Source organism: Peromyscus eremicus, chromosome 16_21, assembly GCF_949786415.1.
Source record: "Peromyscus eremicus chromosome 16_21, PerEre_H2_v1, whole genome shotgun sequence".
Taxonomy (NCBI): domain Eukaryota; kingdom Metazoa; phylum Chordata; class Mammalia; order Rodentia; family Cricetidae; genus Peromyscus; species Peromyscus eremicus.
The window spans coordinates 5,534,332-5,549,383 of NC_081432.1; the positions used below are offsets into that span (position 1 = coordinate 5,534,332).

General features: G+C 50.8%; 1 protein-coding gene across 1 annotated transcript in view; it reads left to right on the top strand.

Annotated features, from left to right (window-relative positions):
- The first annotated feature begins 2,895 nt into the window (after positions 1-2,895).
- The window catches only part of Rab44 (RAB44, member RAS oncogene family), a 28,667-nt gene continuing 16,510 nt past the window's right edge, over positions 2,896-15,052 (top strand). Inside the window, exons 1-3 of the mRNA XM_059281647.1 lie at positions 2,896-3,102; positions 12,910-13,018; positions 13,848-14,022. Coding sequence (XP_059137630.1) covers positions 2,896-3,102; positions 12,910-13,018; positions 13,848-14,022 — 491 coding nt within the window. The remainder of the gene's footprint in view (positions 3,103-12,909; positions 13,019-13,847; positions 14,023-15,052) is intronic.

The window sequence follows — 15,052 nt, forward strand, 5'->3', positions numbered from 1 at the left end:
ATCATGCTTGGTGACAAGTGCCTTTATCTTCTGGGTCATCTCACCAGCTCTTCCATTTATATCTTTTGAAGCAGGGTCTGTCTATGTAGTCTAGGCTGGCTTCAAACTGACAGTGATCCTCCTGCTTCAGTAGTGCGTGTGTTACATACCATGAGTGTTTGGGTACGTGTGTCCATGCACACACATGCACGGGTCATGATGTCTTGTGTATTCCTCTATTTCTCTCTGCCTTACTTCCTTAAGGAAAGGAACCTGGGGCTGGCGAGATGGCTCAGAGGTTAAGAGCACTGCCTGCTCTTCCAGAGGACCTGGGTTCAGTTCCCAGCAACCACATGGTGGCTCACAACCATCTGTAATGAGATCTAGTGCCCTCTTCTGGCATGCAGGCAGAACACTGTATACATATTAAATAAATCAATCTTTAAAAAAAAAAAAAGAAAAGGAACATGACCTGAACTAGACGCTCACTGTTTTTGCTAGGCTGGCCGGCGGGCAAGCTCCCAGTGTCCACCTGTTTTCTCCTCCATCCTTGGGTGGTGTGGGAGACCAACCCCCACACTTATTTACCCCAGGGACTCTTGAGGAATGAGGGATAAGAGACTTAGTTAGAAATAATGAGGACAGAAACAGAGAGAAACACAGGATAGACTCGGGTGGGCCTGGATCCTTATCCACTGGCCCAGAACTTTATTCCAAAGGTCTATTTATAACAATGCCAAGGGGTGGAGCAAAAGACCTCCCCCTTGCTAGTTACAGTCAAGTGTAGACCCTTCCAAACACCTGGTACCCAGGCCCGTGGTCCAATCAACCTCTCATGCAGCCCTGCTGGGTACAGCCACTAGGAAACCTAGTGGGCTCCAACAGGGTGGAAGGCATGCACGGTCCTCTTGTGTGGCGTCAGGTATTTGAACCCGGGTCCTCACGCGTGCACAAGTCCTCCCATGCGCTACGCCATCTCCTGAGTGATGAGATGCCAGGCATGTACCTCCGCACAGGACTCCAAACCCGTCTCGTCCCTCTCTTTTTGCCTAGGGAATCCAGTTAAGATCGTATGTTGTCTTTCAGTTCACTTCTCTTGAGTCTCTTACACGGGTCCTTGCCTACTTACTCTTTTTTTTTTCTTTTACCAGTGTTGGCGTGTGCTGCGAATGTGCTTCGGCAAGGAGAGGCCCAGAGGTCCAGGGTCTGCTTCTGCCTGCAGTGTAAGGTTGGGGAGAGAGAGAAAGAGAGAGAGAGAGAGAGAGAGAGAGAGAGAGAGAGAGAGAGAGAGAACTTTTGTTAAAGAGTTGGGGCCTAGACAGCTGAGGGCTTGCTTTCTCTGAACCCTGTGCTGTGCTGCTGTGTGGGATGCTTGTCTCAGGGGAGGACCTGCCACCGTTACCTGTCCCTGGATGGGCCACCATCCCTACAGAAGGCCTAAGCTCCTCTCAGCCTGTCTGTGACTTTTGAGGAGTCCTTCCATCCTGGGCTCAGGTGGAATCTGCTCCCTCTCCCCGACTCTGTAAATGCTATACTCTTCCTCAAACACCGCCAGCCTCCTGGAGACTCTGCTCACGTCCTGACACCCTAGACACTGGGAACCCCACTGCACGCAGCACAAGGCCCAGCCTTAACCTCCAGCTTGAAGCATGGGGGTGCCTGCAGAGAGGGCCTATGAGGTGGGGATGGGAGATGTTAGTTGGCTAGATAGGGGTGGTGCTTTGGGATGGAGGGAACTGGGATGGGAGGAAATTTGGTGCCTGTGGTTTCTGTAAACCACGAGGGCACCAGGAAGGAAGAGAAAGGGACTGTGTCATGCGGGGCCCTAAGAACCGGGGAGGCAGGCAGGGATGCCTCCATTTGTGTCAAAGGAAGAAACAAGAGCCCAGGAGCAGTGGATGACAGGGCTTGTCCCACAACCATAAGGACTGGAGTTCAAATCCCCAGAACTCATATAAAAGCCGGGCTTGACCACATGTGCCTGTAACACACAGCTGGGCAGGCAGGAACAGGAGCTCACTGGGGCTGGCCTAGCTGAAGAGCAGCAAGTTCTAGGTTCAATGAGAAACATTCATTGGAATAAGGCAGACAGAGCAAGGCATCCTGTGTCCTCCTTTGGGAGCTAAACACACACACACATGCACACACACACATGCACACACACATGCACACACATACACATATATACGCACATACATATAGACACACACAGACACACATACACACATATGCACACATACACATACATACACACGTGCACACACATATGCACACGTACACATATACACACACATACATATAAACACACACATACACACATGCACACATCTGCATACATACATACACACATGCACACACATACACACATACACATATACACACACAGTATATTGAGAAGAAGGGAAAATGGAGGGCTGAGGCTGAGAGCAGAGGACAGTGGAGGCCAAGACCAGTCACTCTGTTGCTGCTGGAAGTGAGGACCTGAGCTGGAGGGATGACATCAAGAGATGTCCAGGAGCTCTCCCTGCCTCCGGACACCAAGTCCCAAGGACTCTAGGCCTCCCAAGGTTACAAGGCAGGACCTTCGCTGTCATGAGTTCCTTCATGCAGCCCTGAGTAGAGGCCCTGAGACCCGCAGGAGGGTCCGAGAACTGCTCAGGAGTGTTCCAGGCTGAGGGGATCTTCCACAGGGCAGGGGCCTGAGCAGGTGGATGTGTTGATCATGGAGGGTGGACCAGGCCATGGCGGGTGGGCAGGCTCCATGGCGGGTGGGCAGGCTCCATGGCGGGTGGGCAGGCTCTGTCACCATGGAAGGGTGGAGACCTTGGCTGTGCTCAGCAGGGTGCAGAGCCGGGCCTTTCAGCACTGTGGCTCATCACCCTCTTAACTCTCCTCAGTCCCCAGGTCTGAGGCACCATGGAGAACGGAAAGGGAGGGTCCAGAAAAGGCCGGAGGCTGGCATCCAGTCGCCGGAGGCAGATCCGAGAGCCGGCGGATGGTCAGGATACCCCCGCGGCCCCAGAGCCCGAGACCTGGCCGTCTCATGCTGATGAAGAGCTGCAGTCCTTCTTCCGGGACTCTGGTGCCAGAGAGAGGGGCTTTGTCACCCGAGAAGACCTGGCGGTGAGCATGAGGTCCCATCACACCTGGAATCCCTTTCGTGCAGATTCTTGAGTTTTCCTGTTTTAACCAGGGCTTAGCTGGCCTGCCTGTTCCCCTCGGCATCCAGATTCACTCTCAGAAAACATTAGGAATTTGTTTATACCAACACGTAGGTGACTGATGAGGCTTAATATCGCACCCTTTTCCCGAAACACTTGCATTTTAACAAAGGAGAGAGCTTTATGTCACAGAAGTAACTCACAAATGGTGCGATGTGAGACATTATTGTTGAGACAGGGTCTCTCTATGCAGCCCTGGGTGTCCTAGAACTCACTCTGTAGACCAGGCTGGCCTTGAACTCCCGGAAATCCTCTTGTCTCTGCCTCCCAAGTGCTGGGATTAAAGGAGTGTACTACTATGCTTCGCTATTTCTGTTATTTTTTAGTAATATGTATATGTGTATAGATATGTGTATGGTGATGTACAGACACCCTCAGAGTCCGTAAGAGATTTCTGGAGTGATAAGCAGTTGTGAACCACCCGGCATGCGTGCTGAAAAACAAACCTGGGTTCCTTGCAAGGGTAGAATTCAGTTGTTTGTTTGTTTGTTTGGTTGGTTGGTTTTTTTCTAGACAGGGTTTCTCCATGTAACTCTGGCTGTCCTGGATCTTGCTCTGTAGCCCAGGCTGGCCTCAAACTCACAGAGATCTGCCTGGCTCTGCCTCCTGAGTGCTGGGATTAAAGACGTGCGCCACCACCACCCGGTGAGTAGTATTCACTCTTAACTGCTGGGCCGGCTGTCTTCTCAGTTCTTGTGAGAGAATTTTTGTTTTGTTTTTTGAGACAGGGTTTCTCCCTGTAGTCCTGGTTGTCTTGGAACTTGCTCTGCAGACCAGGCTGGCCTCAAACTCACAGAGATCTGCCTGCCTCTGTACTTCCCCTCCCTCCAAGTGCTGTGATTAAAGGCGTGCGACACCACCGCTCTGCTGTGAGAGATTTTTGAGACAGGTCTCTCTGTGTAGCTCAGGCTGGCCTCTAACTCTCCGCCTTCTGCTCTGGCCTCCCCAGTGCTGGGATGACAGACAGGCTCCACCCCACCTGACTGAGGTGTTTAGAGCAGAGATGCTCATCTTGGGGAGCAGTCAGAGCACTAGGAACCAAAGTAGGCTGATGAGTGTAAACCTCGAGAGTGGCCATAGTCGTGGGTCCCACTTAAGAGGCTGAAAGCCTGTGGTCCAGACCTAGGTGGCGGAGGACTTCTTCTCCTTCATTGCAAAAGGGCCTGTGTGGTTTGCTCTCTTGATGGGTCTGATGTTACTTCTGGGTGTCACTCCACACTCCCTTTTGTCCTTTCCCCATTAAGAAGGTTGCCATAGAGACCGAGAATGTGGCTCAGTTGGTAGAGTGCCTGCCTGGCATGCACAAGGCCCCAGCTTCAGTTTTTAGCACCGGATAAACTGTGTGTTGGAGCACACACCTGCGATCCCAGCACTCAGCAGGTGGAGGCAGGAGGGTCAGGAGTTTGACGTCATCCTTCGCTACACATCAAGCACATTTATTTACCTGTGTGTATGTGGGTAGGAGGTATGCACGCCACAGTGCACGTGCAGAGTTCGGAGGACGACCTGTGTGAATTGGTTCTCTCCATCCACCAGGGTTAAACTCAGGTTGTCAGGCTTAGAGGCAAGCACCTTTACCCGGGGAGCCATCTCACCAGCCGAGAGAGATCTTATCTAGTTTATTATTAATTAACTAGGGATTACAGTAAAATGTCATGACCAGTGCCCAGAGCCCTTGCACTTGGATACTCACAGGCAGTTTGACAGGAAGGTGTTAGGGTAAGATTGCTGAGCTCAATTTGAAAAAATGGCTAATGTCCAACGACTCGTAAACCCTTGCCAGAAACTGACTTCATCTTTCCTAGATGAAACTCTTAAGTTAATGAGTGACTTCAGTAAGTCTGGGACTTTCAAAAGTAAGATTGTGTGTGTGTGTGTGTGTGTGTGTGTGTGTGTGTGTGTGTGTGTGTGTGTGGCAGGGTGGGGGCAGGGTCTCTCTTGCTTCTGCCTCTGTGCTGTGTGGGCTCCTGGCCAATTCTCCTGTCTCCGTCTCCCATCTTGGAGTAGAAGAGTTGGGATTACAGACAAGTCACCCAACTCTAGCTTGTTTTTACATGGGGTCCTGAGATCAAACTCAGATCATCAGACTTGCTTGACAGCATGCGACAGACTTTTTCTGAGGAGGTGCAAAACACACACACCACACACACACACCACTGCTAGTTCCAATCAGGAACTCCACAGCAGACCAAGAGCCAACTTGGTTGAACCATTGAGTTTTTGTTGGGGGTGTCTAACAGGAGCAGGGTGAGGACTGACAGGAGCAGAGACGACCCGGAGCAGCTGCGTCGTCAAAGAGCCCGCCCCCACAGGGGGTGACAGCTCACAAAGCTGCAGCCCTGGAGCGTTGTACAGTTTACAGCAGCGCCACAGTCCAGGGATCCCGACTTCGCAGTAGACTCCTCTCCAGTTGTTTACCTCTTCTGTAAAGCTAGGGAGGGACCCTCCAGAGTCCTCCAAGTGTCAGCTTTTCTGGACACGTGACTTCTCTGCCTACTGGGAGGAATGTTTAGGTTCAGAGGAGATTGCTTTACACTGCACAAAGCCTTCTCTTGGCCTGAGTCTAGACCCTTTCCATCAAGGAGGCCATCTACATACAGAGGTCCAGGCTAGCTGGGCTTCGTAGTGAGATCCTGTCTCAAAAACGAAAGAAAAACAAGGAGATGACCAGTCCACTCCCCTGGTCTGGACAGTGTGTGGCCAGTTTCCACCTCTGGATAATTACAGACTGGTCTTACCTTTTTGTCTTATTCTCAAGTTTCAGATCATTTTTCTTGTGGTTATAAATAATTTCCTGTGTTTCTTGATGTATGACAAGATGGTTGGGTTAACCTTAGTTATTGCTATAGGTGAAGCCGGGTATAAACACATGAGCCTCCTTAGATTTAAGCTGTAAAACCAACACTTAGACCAAAATTAGTTCCTGTCTAGAAATTTCCATATGGATAGGTGGACCTTTCAAAGCCTCCGTTGCTGGTGTTTCTGTTGGACGACCAGCTGTTTGAATTCCTTTTTCCTTTGCCACAGCAGTGAGAACCTGAAATGAGGCCTGACAGAGGCAACTTAGGGAAAAAGGGCTTATGGTGACTCAGTCCATCATGGTGGGGAAGGCAGGGTGGCAGGAGAGCCAGGCAGACGGTCACGTGATGTCCAGTCGGGGGCAGAGGCATGGCACTGGCGCTCAGCTTGCGCCGCCACCTCCTCCTCCTTCTTTTCTTCTTCTTCTTCTCCTCCTCCTCCTCCTCCTCCTCTTCTTTTTCTTCTTCTCCTCCTCCTCCCTCCTCCTTCTTCTTTTCTTCTTCTCCTCCTCCTCCTTCCCCTTCTTCATCTTCATCTTCTCCTCCTCCTTCTTCTTTTCTCCTCCTCCTCCTCCTCCTCCTCCTCCTCCTCCTCCTCCTCCTCCTCGTCCTCGTCCTCCTCCTCCTTCTTCTTCATCTTCTTTTCCTCCTCTTTCCTTCTCCTCCTCCTCTTGTTCTCCTCCTTCTTCTTTTTCCTTCTCCTCCTCCTCTTTCTTCTCCTCCTCGAGCACCGGGGGCTTTCTTTTTTTTTTTTTTAAGTCCAGAACCCCAGCCACAGGACTGCACTACCCACACTCCCGGTGGGTCTCTCCCTGGCTAGCCTTCTCTGGAAAGTCCCTCACAGAAATACTCGGAGGTGTCTCCCAGGTGACTAGCTGAGGACCGAAGGGTCACCTGGAATGTGGGCCCTTGAGTGCTAATGTTGGGACAGTTTGTCAGCCTCCATCCAACGTCAGGCTCCACACCCAGCTCCACTCTCCAGCAGGTGACTCTGGCAGATTTGATCAGTTTTCCTGCCTGGAAATGACCTTCCTTCCCCCACAGCCCCAGGCCTCCTGAGAGTGTTTCACAGCAGGGGCTCCGAGGCTATCCCTGAGAGCCAGCCTGTTACAGCTGATTGCATGAGGACCATTATAGAAAATGACACTCCAAGGAGTACTGGGTTGCATGATTGATTTATTCAGTCCTATCCTGATAAAATAGGAAGGCCTATTGAACCTGTGCAAACAAAACAACAACAACAACCAAAACCCAAACCAAACGTAGAATGTTCTGGAATGTAAGGAGAGCCAGTAAAAGTGTTTGTTGGTTTCTGAAGGAAAGTGAGATTCAAATAACACTCCAGGTGCTTCACTTCAGTTTCCCAAAGACTGAAGGGCACTGGAATGTGGGGTGTGGGCCATAAAATGTGGGGTGGGAAAGTCCAGGGCAGACAGACTGCTTAGAACAAGGTCCTAACAGAGAAAACAAGCCAAGGATGGGAAAGAATTTAAAATGTTCGAGGTCAGCCTGGTCTACAGAGCGAGTTCCAGGACAGCCAGGGCTACACAGAAAAACCCTGTCAAAAAGAAAGAAAGAAGAAAGAAAGAAAGAAAGAAAGAAAGAAAGAAAGAAAGAATAATGAACCTGAAAAGTCAGAGGAAGAAACTTCTCTCAGATCTATTGACAGAGTGCTGAACTGCCAGACCTGGTGGCACACTCTAGGCAGCTGGGTGACAGAGGCAGGGGGCCTCAAGTTCAAAACCAGCATCAGTCTGGGTAGTAGTGAAACCCTGTTTCTAAAAATCAGGGAGGGTCTGGGGACCTCAGCTGGAAGGGTGTCACACAGAGAGTTCAAGGCCAGCTTAGGCTAAATGAGAACTTGTCTTGTCTCAAAACAATAACAAACAACATACAAACCCATACTGGTCAGTAAGATCCCCAGCACGTACAGCTCCAAACCCCGCAGTCTCCTTATCGTGTGAAGGGCACCCAAGGCCAGCGTGGAAGCTGGCACCCAAGTGAAGCAGAGCCTGGGCCAGTCCTTTCTCCCTAGGCCTGGACTTGTCTTTCATGGTTGAAGACACAACCTGAGACCTGCAGCTCACACACAGCAGGGATTCCAGCCACTGAAGGGAAGCAGAGTCTAGCCAGCAGCAGGAGGGCTGTGTGTTTCTTACCTTCATGGCATCTTCTACAGGGTACATTGGTAACTGTAGGCTTGCAAGGTAGCAACCCTGGAGACAAGAAAAGGCTGTGGATGGCAAAAGCTTCCAGAACTCTCTGGAACCTTCCCACAGAGCAGGAGAGATGCCCTGACACAGCCTGATCCCTGTGACCTCACAGCCTGGGGAAGACACTTCCCCTTCTGATGTGATGGCTCTTCCTATGGTACTTTCTTTCTTTTGTTTTTAGATGCAGTCTCATGTAGCCCAGGGTAGCCTTTAACTGACTATGGATCTGAGGTTAGCCTGGAGCTCTGATCTTCCTGCCTCTGCCTCTGGCGTACTGGAATCACGGGCATCACCATGCAGTTTATGGGGGTGGGGCTGGAGGTTGAACTCAGCACTTTGTGCAAGTCCTCTACGCCCTACCCCCACAGCACCCCACCTCAGCTGCTTAACAATTGCTATTATTAATATTATCATTATTGTGTATACGGGAGTGTATGTGTGAGTGAGGGCACACTTGTGTCAAGGTACACGGGTGGAGGTCAGAGGTTAACTTTCTGGAGTTGGGCCGCTCTTTGCACGGTTGATTCTGGACACGGAAGTCAGGGCTTGAGGCTTGCTCTCATGGAAAGTGCTGTAACCGCTGAGCAATCTCACCAGGCCGCCTTCTGATTTTTTTTGAGATAGTGTCTTACTGTATGGCTGAGAGTGGACTTGAATTCACAGCAATCCTCCTGCCTCAGCCTCCCAAATGCTGGGATTACAGGAGTGTACCAGTATGCCTCAGTTAAAGATAAAAGCGAGGGGGATGGGGAGGAAGAGAAAGAGAGCACAGGAAAACAATATATTTTGAGAAAACCACAGGAGAAGGTGATGTGATTGTGAGGGAATTCAGCTCTTTCCTAAGCCAGGTACCCTGCTTTTTGTGGTTTTAAAGATTAGAACCTGAGGGGGCTGGAGCACAGCTCAGCATTAGTAGCCTATAGCACTCATTGAGAGCACTCAGGCTTGGTTCACAATGCCCACATCGGGTGGCCCACACCCTCCTGGGGCTGCAGCGACCCCCAGGCCACCTGCACAGCGTCTAAGGGAGCTTGTTACACAAACCTGGTGACCTGAGTTTGAACTCAGAATAGGCACAGAAGTGGAAGAAGAGGTGGGTGGTCGTACACGCCTGTTGTCCTAGTTAAGGTGACTATTGCTGTGATGGAACACGGTACCCAAATGCAACCTGGGGAAGAATGTGTAGATGTAACCAACCGTCTTATTAAATAAGAAACACAGAACCAATGCAAAGAAGAAAGCCAAGAGATCAGAGCTAAGAGCCTTACCCGCCTGCTGCAGCTAGCCTCTTCAGCCAAGAGACCTCTCCGAAAGAGAGCTACTTCCTGTCTGTTTGTCTTTATATAGACTTTCTGTTCTGCCTTCTCATTGGTTGTAAAACCAACCACATGACTGCCTCGTCACTGTCTGTTGTACAGCCCTCCAGGTCTTCTATGGTATTGAGATTAAAGGCGTGTGTCTCCAATGCTGGCTGTATCCTTGACCACACAGAGATCTACCTAGCTCTGCCTACCAAGCGCTGGGATTAAAGGCGTGCGCCACTACCGCCCAGCTTTTGCTATGGCTCTAATAGTTCTGACCCCCGGGCAACTTTATTTATTAACATACAATTAAAATCACATTTCAGTACAAATAAAATTTGGCTTACATTTCCATATCACTGTTCATCACTGAACAAAGTCAGGACAGGGGCCAGGCAGTGGTGGCGCACGCCTTTAATCCCAGCACTTGGGAGGCAGAGCCAGGTGGATCTCTGTGAGTTCGAGGCCAGCCTGGGCTACCAAGTGAGTTTCAGGAAAGGTGCAAAGCTACACAGAGAAACCCTGTCTTGAAAAACCAAAAAAAAAAAAAAAAAAAAAAAAGTCAGGACAGGAACTCAAGCAGGGCTGGAACTGGAGGCAGGAGCTGATGCAGACAGACATTGACCGTGGAGGGGTGCTGCTTACTGGCTTGCTCCCCATGGCATGTTCAGCCTGCTTTCTTATAGAACCCAGGACCACCAGCCCGGGGATGGCACCACCCACAGTGGGCTGGGCTGTTCCCCATCAGTCACTAGTTAAGAAAATGCTCTACAGTCTTGCCTAGAGCCTGATCTTATGGAGGCATTTTCTCAACTGAGGCTCTTCTGATGACTCTTGCTTGTGTGTCAAATTGACATAAAACTGTCCAGCACACCTGTGATCCCAGCACTTGGGCCATGAAGGCCAGAGGCTCAGAAGTTCAGGATCATCCTTGACTACATAGTGAGTTTGAGACCAGCCTAGATTATAAGAGATCTCATCTAGAAAAACCAAAACCAACAGCAACAAAGCCCCTAAAACTCCGTGACACTAGGATCCCCACTAAGAGCCAAGAAGCCCTGGGGCTCAGAGCGTCCTGAGGTGCGCCTGCGTGGTAATGCTTCCTACTTCTCTGTGGGTGAATTCACCCTGCACCCTCCGAGGATAACGAGAGGGTAATTGTTCAGAAAGTAAAATCATGACCTATGGGCAAATACTGAACAGGCTCCTGTCAAAGTGGGGCTCCTGTCAAAGTGGGGTGCTTTTTTCTTTCCATGCTAGATGAGTGCTCCATCACCACGCCACATGCCAAGCCCTCAGAGATTTTATTTAACACATTAATTAGCGTTATGCATGGTTCAAAGAGCACATTAAAAAGTTGGGCAACTTAACAAAGACAGATTAGAGTCAGACCACTGAGTTAGTGGTTTTTTGTTTTTTGTTTTTTGTTTTTTTTTTTACAGCTAGCAAAAGTCCAACAGGCCATAAATCTTGGAGTTATCTGTCTCATCAGACAGAAATTATCTACAATGTTCCTGGACAGAATCTGCAAGTTTCACACATGACTCTGCCTTGATCAGTTCTGTGAGGTGAATTGGCCACACCTAGCGAGCACATAGCTTCTTAGACTTTTTCCACTTGGCTTTTTTCACCGGAGAAATATTTTACAATATCTGGAATATAGGCCTATAAAATAGATATACGCATCAAACATTTACGGAGACACATTTACAGTCCCAGATCTGGCGAGGCAGAGATATGCAGGTCCCCAGGACTTGCCAGCCAGCCTAGCTAATTGGAGGGCCCCAGAACAGTCAGGGACTCTCAAAACAAGATGGATAGTTCTTGAGGATCAACGGCCAACATTGTCCTCTGGCCTCCACAAACACATGCACGGATGTGCTTGTGAGTGCTGCTGGTACCTGCAGAGGCCAGAAGAGAGAGCCAGATCCCCTGGAGTTAGAGTTACAGCTGCTGTGAGTCCCCTCTGGCTGCTGGGAGGGAACCCAGCTCAGGCCCTCTGAAACGGCACGTCAGGCTCTTAGCCACTGAAGCCATCTTTCCTGTTGATAACAGCAATTTTTAAAACTTTTCTTAGTTTTTTGGTTTTTTTTTTTTTTTTTTTTTTTGGTTTTTTTTTTTTTTTGAGACAGGTTTTCTCTGTGTAGCCCTGGCTGTCCTGGAACTCACTTTGTAGACCAGGCTGGCCTGGAACTCAGAGATCCCGCTTACGTCTGCCTCCTGAGTGCTGGGATTAATGGTGTGGGGCCACCACCACCTGACACACAACAGCAATTTTTAAAATGAAGCATTCTAACAATACAGTCCAGACATACTGATTTGATAGTAACATGATGAAGAATGCTGCTAAGAAAATACTAAACGTCTTTGTCTTCATAGTTGAAACATTGTTACGGCTTCTTTCTTATTTCCTTTTGGGCTGTGGTAGTGTTGAGACAGTGTCTTTCCATGTAGCATAAGCTGCCATGGGACTCAGGATGTAGATCCAGCTAGCTTCAAACACATGGAGAGATCCACCAGCCTCTGCCTCCCAAGGGCTGAGATCAAAGGAGGGCGCCACCACTGCCTGCTCGTCACGGCTTTTCTAATGGCAGAGCACTTTACTTGAGAAGTCAGAACACTGCAGTTCAAGACATAGTGTGGCCTCAACTCTGAGCCACGGTGGTTCGGGCAGGGTTCACTGCTGCCGCGTGACAGCACGTACAATATGCAGATGTGTTTAGAACTGTGTGCAGTGACGTCACACGGTGGAGTGGGAGGAGGGGCAAGCTCTGCCGGAAGCATCTCAGATTCTGAATGTGTGATTTCAAGTGAACACAGTGCTTATGACACACACCCCCCTTGCAGTCATGCAACCCGAGAGCCACAGGTGCAAAAGCTTGCTTGCATGGCCCTTGTCCCTGGGTCACGCTGAAGGACGTGCTGTTGTGGTGCATTACAAGGGTCAGGTGGCTAAGGGACAGGATGAAGCACATCTTTGATCCCAGCACTCCGGAAGCAGAAGCCGGTGCATCTCTGTGAGTTCGAGGCTAGCCTGGCCTATAGAGTGAGTTCCAGTACAGCCAGGGCTACATAATAGAGAGAGACCCTATTTCCACCCCCCAAACAAACAAAACAAACGAACAAACAAGTACCAGATGGCGTTCAAAGCCATCCCACCAAGGGCTGGGGGGACACATCAGTGCAGATTTTGGGGGGTGATAAGGAGGTGACTTGGAGCCTGCTCAGGGTCCTACTGAAGGATGCCGAGAGTGGTGTGGGGAACTGCAGGGCAGGCCCTGAGTGACCCTGCCCCTGGGAAGAAGGCAAGCAGGGTGTTTGAAGACAGGCACCTCCCCTCCTGTGCACAGCCTTTCCTGCAGGAACAGTGGCCAGCTGACTCATTCCTTCCTTTCAGGAGGCCAAGTTCAGCTTCGTGGGGAGCGAGGAGCCGCAGATGATATTTGACTGGGTAGACCCCGAGAACAGGGGCCGGCTGTCGCTGGAAGAATTCAGCTCTGGACTCAGTATGTCTGGGAGGGCCCTGGAGGCTTCTAGAATAGTGTTGGGCTGTGTGACAGGCCAGGGGGCCCTCACTACATCTGAGAACTCTCAGCTGCTCCCCTAGAACCCTCCCTGCATTTTCATGTAGAGGATAAAAAGCTTCCTGGCTTTGATGTGAGGCCAGGGGCTGCAACCGCCCTCCACCCCAAGAGGTCACTTTCCAGCCTCAGCCAAGGCAACTCCAGGCTCCAGGTCCCAGAGGGTGGCATGGGGGACAGAGAGGAGGTGGAGCCATCTCACTTAAATTTGTTTTATGGAAAAGAAGAAAAAGGTCCCGTAAGATGGCTTAGTGGGTAAGGGTGATTGCCACCAAGCCTGATGACTTGAGTTCAGTCCCACAATCCACTTGGTCAAAGGAGAGAACTGATTCCTGAAAGTTGTCCTCTGACTTCCACATGCACACTGTGGTACATGTGTGTGCTTGCACACACACACACACACACACACACACACACACACACACACACGGGAGAGGACATATCCTTTTCAGCCCTTGAGTTAGAATGTCAGCTCCCCAAGGCCTGGGATTTGGGTGAACTCCATCACCAGCTCACAGTGAATGCTCAATGAATACTTCCTGAGTGGGTAAAAAACCTGGAGCTGCTTTGTGACTTCCAGAGAATCTCTAGGCATCTCTGGGCCTCAGGTGATGTGTGAAATGGGCACTCCCACTTTATGAGGCAACCAAGGCTGATTTGAGGCACGCATGAATGTGTCCCTGTTTAAATGTGGGGGGTAGGGTTCAAGGGATATCAGAGCCTCATCTCCCCTCTGTTTCCCTCTGTCCCCCAGAAAATGTCTTTGGCTCCAGCCCCAGTACCCACAGGCTCCGCAGAAAGCAGCCCACACTCTCTCAACCAGTATCTGCGACCTTCAGCTTGCCTGCCCTCGAGGAGGCGGATGCCGAAGACAAGGAGGCCTTCCGGGCACTTGTAGGGCAGATGGGGACCGGCCACTCCCTTTCTGAGTAAGGCCCTGCCGGATGGTAGGGGTGAGGGCTCAGGGTAGGGCTGGGTGCAGACCCCAGCTTGTCCACATGATAGTGTGTGACCTCTGACCTCTGTTCCTTGCTACAGCATGCCTAGAGGGTCTTCTCTCTCCACACTCTAGAAAGGTCAGCCAGTTGGAGCATCACCTCTGAGGGGGACCTGGAGACTCCCTAAGGGTCCCTCAGTAGGGTGACTTCGAACATGGAGGAGAGGAGATCAATTTCTGCCGTGAGTCCTGGGCTCAGGCCCTGGGTATATGAGAATTGTCACATGTGCCCAGAAGGGGGGCCGGGCCCTTCCTGAGTCGCCGCAACCCTGAGACCTACAAAGCCAGCTTCCCCCTCAGCCACTGTCTCCCACTCACTACTCTGCCCACGGGCCTCTGAAGGATGAGATTGCTCCCTGGTTCAGAGGGTGGGGCTGCGGCTGTGGGACGGGCTGGGAGGGAGCTGGGGCGTAGGCTGGCAGAGCAGGTGGAGCAGGGAGGAGCCATTTACCCACTTGGCGCTTTGGCCCTGCTCCCTCGCCCTCTGGCTGTCTTCATGACTTAATTAAGTCCATGTAGTATGTACCGAGTGCCAACCGTGGGCAGGGCCCCGGGGCTGGCACTCACCCTTGGCTTGTCTCTCGTTCCCCAAACAATCTTGCTTGGCAAGTCTTGGCCTTCTTAGTTTCCCAGCGAGCACAAGGAGGGTAAAGGCTTGCTAGAAACCACGCAACTTCAAAATGGGAGAAGAGAGGAGGTGGCTGGAAGCCTTGAGCTGTGGGACTCCCAATCTACTCCACCCCACCCCCATTAACCACTCACTCACAAGGAAACAAGTGGTATGGGTTCAAGGGCCAGCTCACGTATAGAAATGTCCCAGGAGGAGGTGGCGCTTACTTGAGTTAAGCTTTGTGGTATTGTTGGTAGAATTTTGTGTTTCAGGTCCCCAAGTCCCAGGGAGTGTTGTCATTAGAACCGAGGACTAGGGGTGGGGATGTGGCTCAGTCGGCTGAACACTTGCC